The 17,825-nt window shown below is 51.5% G+C and overlaps 2 protein-coding genes across 2 annotated transcripts; one reads left to right on the forward strand and one right to left on the reverse strand.

The window, feature by feature from the left end:
* Nucleotides 1-7,246: 7,246 nt before the first annotated feature.
* GCC1 (GRIP and coiled-coil domain containing 1) lies at nucleotides 7,247-12,869 on the reverse strand. The gene is made up of 2 exons (XM_070423845.1): nucleotides 11,401-12,869; nucleotides 7,247-10,294 (listed from the first exon to the last, which is right to left on the reverse strand). The coding sequence occupies exons 1-2, from the start codon at nucleotides 12,430-12,432 to the stop codon at nucleotides 8,999-9,001; spliced, it is 2,328 nt and encodes a 775-aa protein (XP_070279946.1). The 5' UTR covers nucleotides 12,433-12,869; the 3' UTR covers nucleotides 7,247-8,998.
* A 1,884-nt stretch (nucleotides 12,870-14,753) lies between these two features.
* Nucleotides 14,754-17,756, forward strand: ARF5 (ARF GTPase 5). The gene is made up of 6 exons (XM_070425022.1): nucleotides 14,754-14,923; nucleotides 15,466-15,546; nucleotides 15,887-15,996; nucleotides 16,452-16,523; nucleotides 17,039-17,164; nucleotides 17,270-17,756. The coding sequence occupies exons 1-6, from the start codon at nucleotides 14,857-14,859 to the stop codon at nucleotides 17,354-17,356; spliced, it is 543 nt and encodes a 180-aa protein (XP_070281123.1). The 5' UTR covers nucleotides 14,754-14,856; the 3' UTR covers nucleotides 17,357-17,756.
* The last annotated feature ends 69 nt before the right edge of the window (nucleotides 17,757-17,825 follow it).

Raw genomic sequence — 17,825 nt, forward strand, 5'->3', positions numbered from 1 at the left:
GAGCAGGGCTGATCGGGGGTTGGGGCGCCTTCCCCTGTCACAAACAGAGCAGGGCAGATAGGGAGGTTGTGGCCCCGGCCCCTGTCACACACAGAGCCGCAGGGCGATCAGGAGGTTTGGGCACTGCCCCCTGTCACGCTGATCCCGGTGCCGGGAGGCCTCACTGCTCTGCTGATCCCGGTGCCGGGAGGCATATTACCCTTTTACTATATAGAATAGAGACCTGGTGCACGGGTGGGGGCCGGCTTGCCCTGAAGGGTGTCCTGGATCAGGGTGGGGGTCCCCACTGGGGTGCCTGGCCAGTCTGGCTGAGGGGCTGAGGCCCGTTTTCAGGCTGGCGGGTGACTGAAGCTCCCAACTGCTCCTTTTTTTCTTTTCTTTTTTTTTATTCTGGGCCAGCTTTAGCTCTGAGGCCTCGCTGCTGAAAACATTGATACAATGTTGCGGTCAGGCTGGCTGAAGCCTGGCTGACTAACACAGGTTTCTGGGGTTTTGTTTAGCTTCTATATTTGCAACATAGTTGCTTAGAGTTGCAGCTGAGAGGCCGGCAAGTCAGGCGGGGAACGTTGGAGTCCGCCGTCACTGGAGCAAGCAATCCTCCCTGTTCACTTCAGTGCATGGCTGCTGGCCGCCATCTTGGCTGGCAGTTAATTTGCATAAGGATATGCTGATTAGCCAATGGGAAGGGTAGCGGTCGTACGCTAATTACCATGTTTCTCTTTTATTAGTGTAGACTAGAGGCCCAGTGTACGAAATTCGTGCATGGGAGGGGGGGTTCCTCTCAGCCCAGCCTGCACCCTCTCCAATCCAGGACCCTTCAGAGGATGTCAGACTGCTGGTTTAGGCCCGATCCTAAACTGAGGGGCCTAAACTGAGAGTTGGACATTCCTCTCACAATCTGGGACCACTGGCTCCTAACTGCTCACCTGCCTGCCTGCCTGATTGCCCCTATTGGCCCCCCTACCAGCCTTATCACCCCTAACTGCCTCTGCCTGCTGGCCTGGTTGCCCCCCAACTGGCCCCCTGCCAACCTGGTTGCCCCCAATTGGCCCCCCCACCAGCCTGGTAGCCCCTAACTGCCCCCCCGCCAGCCTGGTCACCCCATTCTGACTTGCCTGCAGGCCTGGTCACCCCCAACTGCCCCCTGCCAGCCTGGTCACCCTTCACTGTCCCCCTCTATTGGCCTGGTTGCCTTTAACTGCACCCCCTTGCTGACCTGGTCGCCTCCAACTGCCCACCCACCCCCACCGGCCTGGTCGCCCCTCACTGCCCCCCTTTGCCAGCCTGGTCGCGCCTCTGCCCCCCCTGCTGGCCTGGTCGCCCCACACAGCCTGCTGTTCAGTTGTTTGGTCGTCCCCCACTAACCCCTCTGCCAACCTGGTCACCCCCAACTGCCCCCCTCTCCCAGCCTGGTCGCCCTTAACTTCTCCCCCCCCCCCCCCCCCCGCTGGCCTGGTTGCCCCTCACTGCCACCCCTGCCAGCCTGGTCACCCCCAACTTCTCCCCCTGCTGGCCTGGTTGCCCCTCACTGCCCCCCCCTGCCAGCCTGGTTGCCCCTCACTGCCCCCCCTGCCGGCCTGGTCACCCCACACAGCCTGCTGCTCAGTCATTTGGTCGTCCCTCACTAACCCCCCTGGCAGCCTGGTCATCCCACACAACCTGCTGTTCAGTCGTTTGGTCATTCCTCACTACCCCCCTGCTGGCCTGGTCACGCCACACAGCCTGTTCAGTTGTCCATTCGGTTGCGATGGCCCCTGGCTCTTTATATATATAGATACTATTATAAACATTATGTATGGAATTATGTGTACACATTATGTATGGAATTATGTTTTCAATTCTCTTGTAAATCTACCTAGGAGCAGAATTGCTGGGTCATATGGTGATTCTATGTTTAACTTTAAAAAAAATAACGGAGGGTAATCTTCTTTAAAAAATATATTTTTATTGATTTCAGAGAGGAAGGGAGAGAGAAAAATAGAAACATCAATGAAGAGAATTACTGATCGACTGTGATTCGAGCCTGCAACCAGGGCATGTGCCCTTGACCAGAATCAAACCTGGGCCTCTTCAGTCCATAGGCCAACACTCTATCCATCGAGCCAAACCAGCTAGGGCTATGTTTAACTTTTTGAGGAACTGCCAGACTGTGGCTGCACCAATTCTTTCACATGAGCAAAAAATAAACTTCTCTGCTGCTTCAACCAGTGTTCTTTTGAATTTTGATGTATGTACAACTAAGCGTTATTATCAGTCCTCAGTATTTTGGAAATGGGTACATATGCTTTAAGATTTTTAAAATATTTTTTATTGATTCCAGAGAGGAAGAGAGAGGGATAGAGAGATAGAAACATCAATGATGAGAGAAAATCATTGATCGGCTGCCTCCTGCATGCCCACACTGGAGATCAAGCCCCCAACCCAGGCATGTGCCCTGACCAGGAATTGAACCATGACCTCCTGGTTCATAGATCAACACTCAACCACTGAGACATGCTGGCCATGCTGGGTACATATGCTTTAATTGCCAGGTGTTTCTCATCTGCCCAGTAAGACTGGAAGCAACTTGAGGATGTTCTTATCATTCTGCATCTATCAGAGAACCAAGTGTGGTGCCATGCCCCAAACTGAATTACTTAAAGTACTTCTGGATATATGCATGGATGTGGGGGCTCATAGTAAGTCTAAAGAACATATGGAGAATCAACATCCCTCGCTCTCTGTGAGTAGTGAGAATGTCATTTCTACACCATCAGTCACTGAGCTACATCTTCTAGTTTACCTTTTTAATTACAGGACATTTTATGTTTACTGTTGAAATTTATATGGAGAGACACTAGGTGTTGCTGCTTTCCCAGGAAAAAATGTTGCTAGGAATTATCCAGTAGTACCATAAACCTTTGTTTCAAGGAGTGAGGAAGAATTCTGATTTTCTATTTTTCACATTTACCAAAGTCCTTTCCAGATAGAATATTTTCAAAATATATATGGTGGTAGGCAGCATAATACCCCAGTACATATATGCTCATGTCCTAATCTCTAGAACTTGTCATGTTGTATGGCAGAAGGGAGTTAATAGCTAACTTGAAAACAGAAAGATTATCCTGGATTATCTGGGTGGGTCTAATGTAATCACAAGGGTCCTTAAGAAGGAAGAGAGAGAGTTAGAAAAAGATGTGACTACGAGAGAGATGTAACATTGATGGCTTTAAAGATGGAGGAAGGGGACCAGGAGACATGGAGTAAGCAGCTGCAAGAAACTGGTAAAGACAAGAAAATAAAATTTTCTCCTTAAGCCTCCAGAAGGAAATACAGCCCTGCTGGGACCTGGATTTTAGCCCAGTGAGACACCTTTCAGACTTTTTAAAATATATATATATTTTATTGATTTTTTTACAGAGAGGGAGAGAGATAGAGAGTTAGAAACATCGATGAGAGAGAAACATCAATCAGCTGCCTCCTGCACACCCCCCACTGGGGATGTGCCTGCAACCAAGGTACATGCCCTTGACCAGAATCAAACCTGGGACCCTTCAGTTCGCAGGCCGACGCTCTATCCACTGAGCCAAACCGGTTAGGGCACCTTTTAGACTTTTGACCTCCAGAACTGTAAGGTAAATTTATGTTGTCTTAAAGTCACTATGTCTGTAGTAATTTGTTACGGCAGCAATAGAATATCAATAGCTCTGGCCGGTTTTGCTCAGTGGTTAGAGTGTCAGCACGAGGACCGAAGGGTCACAGGTTTGATTCCTGATCAAGGGCACATACCTCAGTTGCAAGTTCAATCCCTAGCCCTGGTTGTGGCACAAGCAGGAGGCAACCAATCGATGTGACAACTAAATGCCATGTGTGATCCTAGACAGGATCCTATATTGGGGGGGCCGGGGGGCAGGGGGAATACCATAAAGCATAGTTTTAAGTGACAAATAGGAATGCAGATGGTGGATTGTATTATAAAATTATACAAAATTGGTATTTTCAGTCTGCTGTTCCTTCATTCAGCTACTTATAGAGCACTTAGTATGTGCCAGGTTATAAAAAGTCCTGATAGCACAAAGATGAATGGAACCAAGGGACATGACCTTGAGAGATTTATAAGGTAGTCAAGGAGACAGAGAAGTAAATTTAAAAATGGAAGTACACGAAATCACTCAGGTTCCATCCCCAGTCAGGGCATATACAAGAATCAACCAATGAATGCATGAATAAGTGGAACAAGTCGAGGTTTCTCTTTATTATAAAAAAATCAATAGATTAAAAAATAACTCATATTCACATAAAATCATACCAGCCTTCAAATTCATTCTTTCAGATATGAAAGAAAATATTTAGTCCCTCAGTGGTCGCCCATAGGGATGGCCAAGTTTACACTAAGCCAGAGATGGTCTCCTTGCTAAAGTCAAGGCACAGGGTCATTGGCCTTATGCGAGCCACTGGCCTCCAAGTGGCCTTCGCTTTTCTGGGCTCCCTGGATTGCAGCCTGGTCAGAATCGTTGATATTTTGGTTATCCAGGAGATCTGGGTCCCAGGGAAAACGGGCACTTGTCTCACTCACATAAAACTGACTTGTAACAGAGTTCATGTCATAATTTTGAGAGTGAAAGAGCTCCGCTGCTAGGAAAGTGAGGCTTCTGGGAAATTACAAGGCAGTCAGCTGCCACTGGAGAGAGGACTACCTGGACAAGGGCCCTTTCTCCTCCAGGCCAGGCCAGAAGCACAGCCCCTACGTTTCTCAGAGCCACACATCAGTATTCTATGTTGCCCTCTGCTGGAAGACAGCACAGACAGCAGAAAGTGCATGGGCCATGGTTGAGATCAACGTGTTTGAATTCTGGTTCTGCCATTACTGGCTCTGGGCCTTGGGCAATCCATCTCACCGTGCCTCCATTTCCTCACCTGCAAAACAGATATGCTTCACAAAACTGCTGTGAGAATTAGTAAATTATGTGAGGAAATGCAAGCCATCTATTTCATAGCAGGCGCTTGATAAAGGCAGTTGTTCTTTTTCCTTTTGTTTACAGCAGCATTTGTGGTTAAGAAACACAGGACTTAAATCCAGAAGAGCTCAGCCTAACTTCCAATTCTGCCAATTAACATTCTTGGGGGTGGGGATGGGGGGGTAGAGAAACACGGTTTACCACCTACTTTGCTTCAGGTGCTGTGCTGGTTCTTTATACTTAGTTTTTCTTTGTTCTAAAGATAATAGGTATTATTATCCACCATTACAAGAAAATTGAGTTCAGAGATTAGCTTATCAAGGTAACACAGCTGGCAGGAGATTGGTCTGAGATTTCAACCCAGAAAGTCTGAATCCATTTTCTTGCTCCAAAAATCATCAATAACCAGGCTGCTTGGGAGAAGCAGGGGAGGGGGTAAAAGTGATTGAAGATTGGGTAAAGTGACCCATTCACTAGGGCTCTATTTCCGATTCCCCACATTGTTTCCACTGTAACGATAGCTGTTACCCAGCCCTCCTTTAGTTAGAATGATACAGGTTTTAAAATTAGCAGTCATGCAGCTCTGGCCAGTTAGCTCAGTTGGTTAGAGCATCAGCCCGATACAGCAAGGTTGTGGTTTCAATCCCGGGTCAGCCAATGAATGCATGGAGGGGGGAGCAACAAATCAATGTTTCTCTCTCTCTCTCTCTCTCTCTCTCTCTCTCTCTCCCCCCTCTAAAAAAAAAAAAGCAATAAATTAAAATTAGCAGCCATCTAGAACTTGGGGGACAGAGTGGCTCTAGGGCTCTTATGAAGAATCAATGTTGCCTGTTCAACTCTGTAGTGTAGCAGCTTTGCTCGATTGCAATTGATAGCCCGAGACCTACTCTCCATTTGAACCAGCCCAGTTCAGCTTAGATATCAGTCAGTCTCTCCATCCCTAGAAATCATCTATGGAGACAGGCCCTGACCCTCAAGTCCCAAGGAGACAAGAGCACACCGAGATTAAGCAGGCTCGGGGTTAATCAGACCAGGTTTGGACATCTATTAGTTACATGATCATGGATGGGCAAATTTAACATGGGTCTCTGCTTCCTCATCTATAAAATGGGCGATAGTGACACCTGTGAGGAGTGAATGATACATGGGTATAAATTACAGCTCAACATGGTGCTGTCACATTCCACAAGAGCTAGTGAAAACCCTGTAGTGGCAGCTTCTCAGGACAAGGTCAAGAGCCTTAGGGTTCTGGGTAACGGAGGAGCCTGACTCTGTGCCTTGGGCAATTCCTATCACCTTGCCTCATAAAGGGCATGACAGCTGCACATTTATTCCCCAGATCAGAGGCACCCAACAGGAGAGAGGAGAGGGGAAAAGCAGAAAGCCCTTACAGTTGTCAATCTGCCTTCCTGCCGCTCTCTCCACCCACCTCTTCTCAGTGATTCTTCTCTGATTTATGTGGTAATAGTTAAACGGGTAAGGATCAGTCTCCTTACCTTATTGACACAACTCGTGCACTGACATTCTGGGACCAGAGCCCAAGGACAACTTATTTTTCTCTGAGTCTGATCTCAATTCTTTCTCTTTTTCACCCTTTCTTTTCTACAAGTATCTAGCACAGGCACACCAGTCAAATAACTGAAAAGCTTATTTGGGGGAGAGGGGCTGGGAGAGAAGAAACATGTGTGTCCTTAAGGGCAGGAAGGGACCAAGTCTTTTCATGTCAGTTGGGAGCATTCACAGCCTTATGTGTATGGATACTTAAAATTACTCATCAGAAATTGACTTGCTTCTTTGCCTGTTTGGTATCATCTCAAAAGTCAAAAGCACAGGAATTTTTAGTCCCAGGAAAGCAACAATCATTATGGATCTTTCCATTCTGTTCAAAACCAGCTAGAAATAACAATAATAATACAGTATATCCTACATGCAAAGAGATCAGGTAATAAAATTAAGAGATGATAATGATTTACTTTTCCAGGACACCATAAACCCTGATTTGAAGCATAATAAAGCATTCACAGATTACTTCTAAAGTTTAAAGCAGTAACTGAAAGTTCCAAGCCCACTCACTAAACCCATGAGAACATCTTTTCCCAGTATAGCTGCCTACACACAAACACATATGCATAAATCCCAGGCTAAAAAGCATTAGTGTTGTGATGGAGGCAGTTAAAGCAGAGGTATCCATCCCTAGATTCAAGCTCATAGATCAATATAATGAAATATTTCCATCCTTTTCATTTACCATTTTCATTCGCACTCTATTTGTGTCCAGATAAATATATACCATTATGGAAGCACATTCGTCAAGTTGTTCAGGTTTAATGATTCCATGGTTTGTTATTAACACTTGAACATATCACTTCTGTCCCATTAAGTCCACACTGCTTGTAGTTTGTAGATAGTCCAGGTCATCCAGCCTCCCAATCAGAACATTTTAATCAAATTCTTTTACATCTCCAACCCTCACAAAATAGCTCTATGATGAAATAACAAAAATACAGATTAGTCGTGAGTGGCAAAGCATTGGTCTTTAGGGTTCAAAGATCTCTATAACCGGCAAGAGCAGTTGGGGGGCAAAAAACAAATAGGGGAACTGACACTGTTTGAACCCCACTTTTCTGAGTCCCTTCTTTCCAGACTGCCTGAAAAATAAGCCCCCTTTCCTTAAGTGCAGAATGAATCTACTTATGCAACTTCTAATGGAAGAAACCCCGCAGGAGGATGAAACGTTATAGTAACACATGTGGGAAGATGAAAACTGTGGACTGAAACTCTATTAGCTCCTTCAGTGAGTGGGCAAAATACCCTGGTGACAGTAACCATGAACACCTTAGCCAGAATGCTGTCCACGGAGCAGCAACAACCCCAGCCTGGCCTCGGCTGAACTTCTACCACTTTCCTGTGAGGGTCCCAGCAATCTTCTTCCTCTTCCCTATAAACCTCTGAGCTAACTCCTTACAGCTAGGCAGACTCAGAGCTTCCCAATAGGACCCCTCTCTACAAGAAGCTAGGATTCTTTTTTTCCTTTCTCTTTTTTAATTGATTTCAGAGAGAGAAAGGAGAGGGAAAGAGGGGTAGGAACATCAATGATGAGAAAGAATCATCGATCCACTGCCTCCTGCACAGCCCCTACTGGGTATTGAGCCCAAAATCCAGGCAAGTGCCCTGGCCAGGAATTGAACCGAGACCTTCTGGCTCATGGATGTAAGCTCAACCACTGAACCACACTAGCTGGGCAAATTTTTTTCTTAATGCAAGTTCAACATTAAAGAAAAGATAGCAGTCATATTTACTCACAAATCGCAGGTCAACCATAGGCAGGCTGGTTAAGGGAGGGACAAATGTGAAAGGTCTATTATAATCCCATCTGGGCCAAAAGCAGGTCACTCAGGAATTCCCTAAGATCAACCTGGTGCTCAAGGTTTTCTCTAGGGTGGTCAAAAGTGTGTTTTGTGCAGATGGATTAGATTGTACCCAGCCCTAACTAGACCAAGCTTCCCAGTTACAGGATGAACTATTCCTTGGCCTTCTGGACTAGTGGACACCTATCACAATTTCAAACTTCATGGCCCCTCTCCAGCCTGGATTTATGTCCCCAGATAATTGGGGCAGCAGTGGACCAGACTCAGATTGTGATGATGGAGAAAAGAGCCGGTCCTGTGTGTGTTTAGAAATTGCCTGAACTCCCTTTGGAGTCACATTTATTCCTAGCTCTGCGCTAGGAGAACAATGTCAAAACAAAAAAAGTCTTATTTTCCAATATTTTCCTACCACTTCCCCAACTTTTACACCTCTCAATCTTAACCTCTTCCCCCCTCTCCTCCTCACACACACACACCACCACCAGAAGATGTTGTCCCAACATTCCAGTATCTTTAGGGCCCATGGATAAGCATTAATGGCATTTGGCAGAATACCCCACCCCACTTTGAAGACTCCTTCAAGTTCAACACTGAAGAAAAAAATGATACGGTAAGAGAAGCGGGAGTAGAAACCGGAGCCTGTCTCTTCTCACGTAAGAGGCCCGGAAATTTCAGGAGTCCGTGAAGATGACATCATCTCTTGCCAGAAGGCCACCAGCCACCACTGGGTGGGAGGTGCATTATCACTTGTTTCTCCTCTGGACTGAAATGCAAGATAGTCAGGATGGCTGTGAGTGTCTGCTGGCGGCCCAGGCTGTCAGGCAAGGTCAGGAAGCGGTAAATGATGTTTTTGAGGTACTCCAGATTGGCTCCCTCCCGACTCTGGTCCCTGGTGTTCTTCTCAATGTGGCTCTGCAGGACTCCAACCTCCTCCCGGTGCCGCTCCCCCTCCTCCAGCAGCCGCTCCTGCAGCTGATGCACCTCCACCTCCAGCCTATGTTTCTGCTTCCTCAGGAATGTGATCTCCACCTCCTTGCGGGCCAACTGCTCAGCATACAGGAAGAAAGTGGGCTCGTTGGCCGCAGCGAGTTGAAGTGCTTGGGTCAGGTTATCAGGGGAAGCTACGTCAGCCGGGTCCTCAGGATCCCCGCCACCTACGGGGCTTCTGCGTCCTGGCAGCACAGAAGACAAAGCCACAGACCTCAACTGCTCCAGCTCCAAGTCCTTCTCGGCCAGCACAGCCAGGGCCCGGTCCCGCTGCTTGTGCAGCTCCTCCTCCAGTTTCAGCGTGCGGTCCCTGAAGTCCAGCTGGCTCCGCTCCAGCTCTTGCCGGTGGTGATGCTGCAGCCGGGCCAGCTCCTGCTTCCAGTCCTCAGCCTCCTGCTGGTGCTGGCGCTCGAGCTCCTCACAGGACAGCCGCAAGGAGATATACTTCTCCTTCAGCTCTGCAAGCTGTTCCTGGGATTCCTCCAGCTCCTTGGCCAGGTTACCGTCTTTGGTGGTCTTGCTCTTGAGGACGACCTGGGCCCTCATCTTGTACCTCTCAAACTCTTCCTTCAGCTGTTTCAGCTCCTGCTGGTAGTAGAGCGCAGTAGCCTTCTCCCCATCAGCAGCCTCAGAGCTGGGCATTATCTCCAGGTTGCAGAGCTTCTCTACATCCAAGGTCACCTGGCTTTTCCTGGCCGCCACCTGCAGTAGCCTCTTCAGCTTCTCCATCTTGTCCTTCAGGACATTGACATCCAGACTGGACTCTTCTGCATGGCTGTCTAGAGGGGACCGGCTAGAGACGGCAAGAGCCAGCGTCTTGTTCTCCAGGTCCAGCTGCAGAATGCGCTCCTTCAGCTTCTGGATGGCCAGCTGGTCCTTCTGCTTGGCTTTCTCATAGGTGCCCAGCAGCTCCGACACCTCGGATATTTGGTTCTCCAGGGCTGCCACCCTCTGCTCTTCCAGCTGCGATTGCTGGCGTAGTTGATCCTCTGCAAGGGCTGTCTGTAAAACAAGGGAACAGATAGAAATCCATCCAGAAAAGCCACGGAGCTCTATGGCAAACTCTGAGAAAGCAAGATAGGGGAGCAAAAGGTCAGGGACTGACCTGACAGGAAGGGGAACTGGGGATTTTTTCTGTTGATTTGGGAGCTTACAAAAGTTCCTGTAACCTGCTAGGGTTCTGCTCCCAATCACAAGTTATACCAAACAATATGAAGAACCTCTGTATATCAGTCCTTATTCTGCTGTAGTGCTGCCACTCTCTCCCATTACACACTGAACTCACATATTCAGTATGTTATCCTTGTCTATCATGTACGTCCCCAAATCCTATTAAGAAATCAGGTGATGCCCTGGCCAGTTGGCTCAGTGGATAGAGCATCAGCCTGCAGACTAAAGGGTCCAGGGTTCGATTCTGGTCAAGGGCATATGCCCGGGTTGCGGGCTCGATCTCCAGTAGGGGAAGGGGGGGGGGGGGGGCATGCAGGAGGCAGCCGATCAATGATTCTCTCTCATCATTGATGTTTCTCTCTCTCTCTCTCTCCCTCTTCCTTCCTTTCTGAAATGAATAAAAATATATTTAAAAAAAAAAGAAATCAGGGGACATTTTTTTCCTCTTCAATATTCCTGGGAGGTTCGAAACTGAACAGAGGCACTGTAAAGGCAAATCTTTAAAGGCAAATCTTGATGGAAAGCAATTACAAGAGGTTATTTCTTCGAAGAAAATTCCCATTGCCCCCTTCAGCCACCCTCCCTGTAGGCATATACTGCTACCTACACACAGGCATAGACCTACAGGCATATATACTACCTTTCATTGCACAGCTGCTACGATACGCTTCACAGAGCACAGCTGGTAAGATGCCAATGCCCAGAAATTCAGAGCTGTCTGGCTCCAACCCAGCTGACACTCAGAAGCTCCACATCCTGTTGGAAGCACACTCTGTGGACACTGTCAACACCACACAGAACAGGAATTCCCAGGACTCGCAAATAAAACTTTTCCAACAGCATCAAAAACTGAAAGTACAGCCACTATCAAAGGAGAAAAAAAAGCCTTAATATTTCCCACTTCAGGCTAAATGACTGAAGGAGATGAAGATAATTACCTTCCTCATTTCCTGCTGCAACTGGGCCTGGAAATGGCTCTTAAGGCAGGCGGCCTCTTCCTGAAGCTCCTGCAGCCGGGGGTCTGGCCGATTCTTCTCATCTCGAAGAGCCTGCAGCTCACCTTTGAGCTCCTCCACCTCCCGGGTCAGCTGTTTAGCCTGCAGTTCAAACCCTTCCATCTGACCAGCAGCATATGCCCGCCCAGCCAGGGCTTCTCGGGCCTCTTCTAACCGAAGCTCCAAGTCTTGGCGCTGGGTTCTCTCCTCTTGCAGCAGCTTCTGGAGCTCACGCAGCATCAAGGCATGGTCACTCTGCTCTTGGGCCCGGTCGTGCTGTTGTGTGATAAGTCGGGCTTTGGTTTCTGCCATCTGCTCCTGCAGCTCCTTCAATTCTCCCTCCAGACGCTCCCTCTCCTCCTCGGCCTTTTTGCTGGCATCCTCTAAGTCCTGTTTCATCTTCTTCTTGTCAGCCAGGTAAGAAGCTTCCATGCGGGACTTCTCCTGGGTGACCGTGGCCAAAGAGCTAGTCAAAGTGGCCAACTGAGTCTTCAGCTGGTGCAGTCGTTTGTCCACCTCCCCACCCGCAGCCTGTCCATCCCCGCTGCTGCTGCTAACACCGCTCTCTGACCCACTAGCCTCTTCGGACTTTGGAGGTGGTGGTCCACGGGCCAGTCTGTCATCTTCTGCCCCAAGCTCACCCTTGGTGCTAGCGAGACTGGCCGTGGTATCCAAGCTGGTGGCGGTCCCAGTGCTGTCCTCGCTGTGCGTGGAGCATCGGTCATCCACGCAGTCAGGAGAGGTGTGGCCTGGCGGCTGGACACCTGCGAGGCCCGCGTCCGCCTCGTGGGATACCGACAGCACCTTGATGCTGGCCTCCAGAGCCTCTTTCTCTTTCAGGAGGCTTTTATAGGCGCGGACCACATCCTTGAGCCGCGTCTGGTACTGGCTGAGCTGCTGCTTCTGGCTCTCAATGGTCTCCAGCAGGTCCTTCTTGCTCGGGCCACCCCCGAAATTCATCCCAAACTTCTCCATGAGGATTCAGAACTGGTCGCGTTCCACGTCAGCGTTTGGACAACCCGGTAGAGGGTCACGAAGACGCTGGCAGATGTTGTTGTCCCCGAGGCCGCATAGCTGCTCCTTCCAGCTTCCGAGACCCCGAAGCGGGGCGGCGGGGCGGCGGGGCAGCCTGGAGAAGCGACCCCGGTCCCTGCACCGAGGGCGGGAGCGGGTCCTACCCTAGCGGCGGGGCAGCCTGGAGAAGCGACCCCGGTCCCTGCACCGAGGGCGGGGGCGGGTCCTACCCTAGAGGCGGGGCGACGCCAGCACAATAGGAGCGCACTTCCATGCCTCGCCCGCACCGTCCCAGCGGCCGCTCCGGCTCCTCGCTCGCCGGGGCGTCAGCAGCCCCGGCCGGGCCCGGGCACACGGTCCTCAAGGGTTTGAGCTGAGCGCAGCAGCCCCACCATGACTTCCTACCTGCAGCGGCCCGTCTGGGGCGCTTCCGGGTCCGCTGGAAGTGACGACAGCACGACGCCACAGGCCCCGCCCCCAGGGCACGGAGTGGGCGGGGCTACTGCAGCCTGTTGAGAATCTACCGGGGCTGCAAGCGCACCGCTGTCGCCAAGAGCAGAGCAAGCGCAACTTGAGGGCACGCGGTGCCGGTGGTTGCAGGAGGTTCGCCTGAGCTGGCCCTCAGGCTGCGACCCGCAAGGGACCAGGCGACGTCGCACTGTCCTTAGCAAACATGCGGGTGAGCGAGGTCCCCACTATTTGAGGGCTCAGTCCCTTTGTACCTAAAGAGCAACAATGAAGACTCCCGTTTAGACCACGAAAACAGCAACCCTTTCTAGGCCAGCCTTTGGCACCTAGTAGGCGTATAGTATAATAAGTATTAGCACCCCTTCTGAATCTGCTGAACTAATTCAACAAGTGTTTGTAGAGGGCACCCTATACCCAAAACGTCTTTCCCAAGTGCCACCAACTATATGCCAGAAGCTTCACAAGAGATTTGCCATGTGGTCGTACCATAATTCTGCTCCGTGGGTATCATGAGCACTGTTTTACAGATAGGCAAACATGAAGCGCAGAGAGGTTAAGTAGCATGCCCAAGGTCACACAGTAAGTTTAGGAATCCTCTGCAGATCAGTCCCACTCTCAACATACCAGATGCCATGCCAGATAATCACCCTGGAGAGACAAGGTCCTGCCTTCAAGGAGCTCACATCTAGTGAGGAACCAGGCCTGCAGATACAAGTCCTGCCATCGTACCAGCGTGTATAAGTATATTTAATGTGAAATGGAAATTAGGAGGGAGGCCTATCTAGGGGCAGCAGAGAAGGCTGTCAAGGAAAACACTTTGGGATTTGAAGGATGAGTAGTGGTTGCCCATATAACTAGAGATGAGTGAAACAAGCATTCCAGGCAGAGGAAAACGACTGCAAGGACTCCTAGGGCTTCAGGGAGCCTGGCTCACCTGGAAAGCGTGGAGAGTCATCTCAAGGCAGTAGTTTAGGGTATGTGAAGGAGGCGGCAACAGATGGGGCTGGCGTATGGACCCAATTTAAGGCTTTTAGATTTTGTCCTGGGTGGTAATACACTAAATTTTAATTGCAAGAGTGGCATCATCAAGACTAGTATGACTGGGTGGCGATACCAAGGGGCAGGAGACCTGTGAAGAGGCGAAGTCAATCCTGAGAAGAGATGGTAGTGAAATAGGGCAGTGACAACAGGGATGAGAAGAAAGAGGTTAATAACAGAGCTAAAGATGCAGAACTGATCTGATTGTTCACCACTCGTGTGTTATTACTCTGGGACTCTTTTAAATGTACTCTTTGGCCTTGTAAAAAAAAAAAAAGCCTGCTTAGGAATGCAAGTCTATGACTGAAGAGTAAAGTCATGCCCTCGCTCCAGGAGCTGAGGGGGCAAAAGGGAGGACTAAGACCTCAGCCCGGAGCTCCCGCATCCCTGAGAGGGTGGTGCTCCCAGTCCATGCTGCTAGTTACCAAGAGCTAAGCCAGAGCCCGGAGTGGGCTGAACGCTGCAAACCAAACCCTGCGGCGGCCACGGGTGATGGAGAAGGGGGCCACGGTGCAGAAGTGAGCCGCTCGGATGCCGGCTCAGCAGCCGCAGATGTGACCGGCACGCTAGAACCAGGTGGGGAAACCTGACCCTTTCCTCCTTCAAGCTGGCGCGGCGCGCAGCCGGGCAGCGGAGACGCGGTCAGCTTCAGTTTCTCCGGAGCCCGAGCCGCGGGGCGGGCGCGGGGCGGGCGCGGGGCGGGGCGGGGGGCCGGCCCGGCGGGGGCGGGGCTGCAGTGACGTCGGGCGGGCCGGGACGCGCGGAGGCGGTGGCGGCACCTCCTCCTCCTGCTGCTGCCGAGCCCCATCCCCCCGCGACCGGCCGGTTCCAGCCTGCACCCTCGTGTCCGTGCCCGTGCCCCCTCCCCCGGGCCCCGCCATGGGCCTCACCGTGTCCGCGCTCTTTTCTCGGATCTTCGGGAAGAAGCAGATGCGGATCCTCATGGGTGAGGCAGATCGAGCGCGCGGCCCGGACGGGAGCGCCGGCCCCCGCGCAGCCCTCCGCCCCCGGTCCCTCCAGCCCAGCTCAGCCGACCCCTGACCCTGAGTCACCCACTCCCCCACCCCGCGGGCCACTGCTCTCGGGCGGGTCGCGGTCTGCAGCGCCGACCCCGGGCCCTGAGACCGGGAGCTGCGGGCCTGGGTGGGGTGAAGCGCCCTCCGCCCCAGCCCGGCTGGTGAGAAGGGAGGATTCCGCCCTTGGAGACGACTTTTCAAAGGAGCGGGACTCTCCTCCTGTGACCTTCCACCCCGAGTCCTCTCCCGTCCCTCCTCTCCGGCTTTGGGTTCAGGAGTTGGCGCTCGCTCACCACCCAGACTGCCCTCCAGGCCCGGAAGGTGGACCACAGCGCTCACCTGAAGGCGCTGGGCTCTCGGCCCCTCGCCCCATCACCATCATCACCATCAGCTGTCCTGGCCTTTCCCCTTCCCTGGTCTCTAGGGGGCTCCCTCGCTCCTATCTCTATCGCCAGGCCCCTCTCCTTTGCAGTTGGCTTGGATGCAGCTGGCAAGACCACAATCCTGTACAAACTGAAGTTGGGGGAGATTGTCACCACCATTCCCACCATAGGTGAGTCTGGAGGCCAGATTGGAGGAGCGGGAGCGCGCCGCGGCTGACCTCCTCGGGGTCTACCCCCCACTCTGCACCCCAGTGCTGGGAGCTGACACCAGATACAGCTACCTGAGAAGTGGGTCACGGTATCTTTACGTGTTGGATGGTGCCCAGGAGGGCTGGATGTGCCCTAACCCCGCCCCATTTGTGGACTGCTGGTCTCTGGGCTTCTGATCCCTTGGGCCTTGATCATTGCCCTCTGGTTTTGTGTCCCTGCTGAATTCACCTAGTTTTAGTGAGTTCCTTCCTTTCAGGACTTTTTCTCTCTCTCTTTTTTTTTCCCCCCAATTATCTGCAGGCTTCAACGTGGAAACAGTGGAATACAAGAACATCTGTTTCACGGTCTGGGACGTGGGAGGCCAGGACAAGATTCGGCCTCTGTGGAGGCACTACTTTCAGAACACTCAGGTGGGGGCAGGGATGTCTCCCCAACCCCAGGGGAGGGGGTGTTAGGGTTAGGAAGACTGAGAAGTTGGCCTAGTCTGGGCCCCCAGGCCAGGTTAAAACCCTGCTCCATTCACCCCCTTCCCCTTTGGTAAGCTAGCTTCTCATCATCCTTCAGAATTGGCCTTAGTCTTCTGAGACCCAGTCACCTTAGGGGTGTTCTGAGAAGCAGGGTTGGGGTCCAGGGTCCAGGCTGCCTGAGTTAGCTCTCATCACCTCTCTCCCTGTTCCCACCTATGTCTTTTAGCTAGATTGCTTGCCTGAGGGCAGAAGCTGTATCCTTTGCAGGGTGCCTCCACTTTGTGCCAGGACATCTGCCGAGCCTTAGTGGAAGTTTTTAGAGACGATTAAAGAGAGAAAGAGCCAGACTAAAGTATGTTCTAGACGGGACTGATTGCTCCACCTTCCTTTCTGCCCAGGGTCTCATCTTTGTGGTGGACAGTAATGACCGGGAGCGGGTCCAGGAGTCGGCTGATGAACTTCAGAAGATGGTGAGCGCCAGGGCCCTGGGACTGAGCCCTCGGTGTGGAGACAGGGCGCTGTCGGGTGTGCAGTCAGGAAATGCCTCACGGGCCTTGAATGTGTGTTTCTCTTTGTGGACGCAGACACAAGGAGACTCTTACCCTGTTTTGAATTTGGGTCAGGTAACAAGTATAGGACATGAATTTTCACATCCTCACCTCTGAGTCTGAGGAGTTAGGGGGAAGAGGGCAATATGTGGTGGAGAGAAACATCATCTTACGTTCTTGCTTTTCCATTTTGAAATTTTGTCATTTTGATTAAGGCAATTACTCAAATGAGAAAAAGGCTCTTTCTAGACTTAAGGCCAATTTGGCCTCCAGTGAATTATAACTCTGTGTCTTGTGTTCAGCAGTAGACTACACAATATTTTGTTTTTCCCACAAATATGCTAGAAGGAGGAAAGGAGAGCTTCCCTACACAGCAGGGAAGAGGGAGCCTGGGGACCCCAAAGGACCCCAGATTCCACCCCCTTGGCCTCTCTCAGCTGCAGGAGGACGAGCTGCGGGATGCGGTGCTGCTGGTCTTTGCCAACAAGCAGGACATGCCCAACGCCATGCCCGTGAGCGAGCTGACCGACAAGCTGGGCCTGCAGCACTTGCGCAGTCGCACGGTGAGGGTCCTGCCTCTCCCAAGGGAGCCACAGGCTGGGCAGTAAGTGAAGGCATCCCCCTTTCTCTTCCCTGATGCTAACCTCTTTCTTTCCTTCTCCCCCCAGTGGTACGTCCAGGCCACCTGTGCCACCCAAGGCACAGGCCTATACGATGGGCTGGACTGGCTGTCCCATGAGCTGTCTAAGCGCTAACCAACCAGGGGCCGGCCCCTGCTGCCCGGAAGCCCCCGCGTGCATCCCCGGGATCACCAGACTCCCGGCCTCCTCAGGCAGTGCCCTGCCCTCCTGCTCCTCCTCCCACAGACACAGGCCTCTGCTCCTGCCCCTCCTGCCTGCATGTTCTCTCTGTTGTTGGAGCCTGGAGCCTTGCTCTCCGGGCACAGAGGGGTCCACTCTCCTGCCTGCTGGGACCTGTGGAAGGGGCTTCCAGGACCGAGACCCTTTCTTCCAGAGGAGGAGCAGGGACCTGGGTTTACTTTTGTTTGTTCCATTTTGGGCATACCCTTGGGGCCAGGTGGGAGGGAAGGGGGGGCTCCGGGTGGTGCTAAGATATGGCACTGGATATTGAGTAATAAATTTGCTGTGGTTTGTACATGATGTGGTCTGTAGCCTAGTAGTGGGGGCTGGGTTATTGGATGCAATGAGACAATATGGGGGAGGG

This window comes from Myotis yumanensis, unplaced genomic scaffold (assembly GCF_028538775.1).
Source record: "Myotis yumanensis isolate MYYU_CA2020_CCGP unplaced genomic scaffold, mMyoYum1.0.hap1 SCAF_9, whole genome shotgun sequence".
In the NCBI taxonomy this organism is placed as follows: Eukaryota; Metazoa; Chordata; class Mammalia; order Chiroptera; family Vespertilionidae; genus Myotis; species Myotis yumanensis.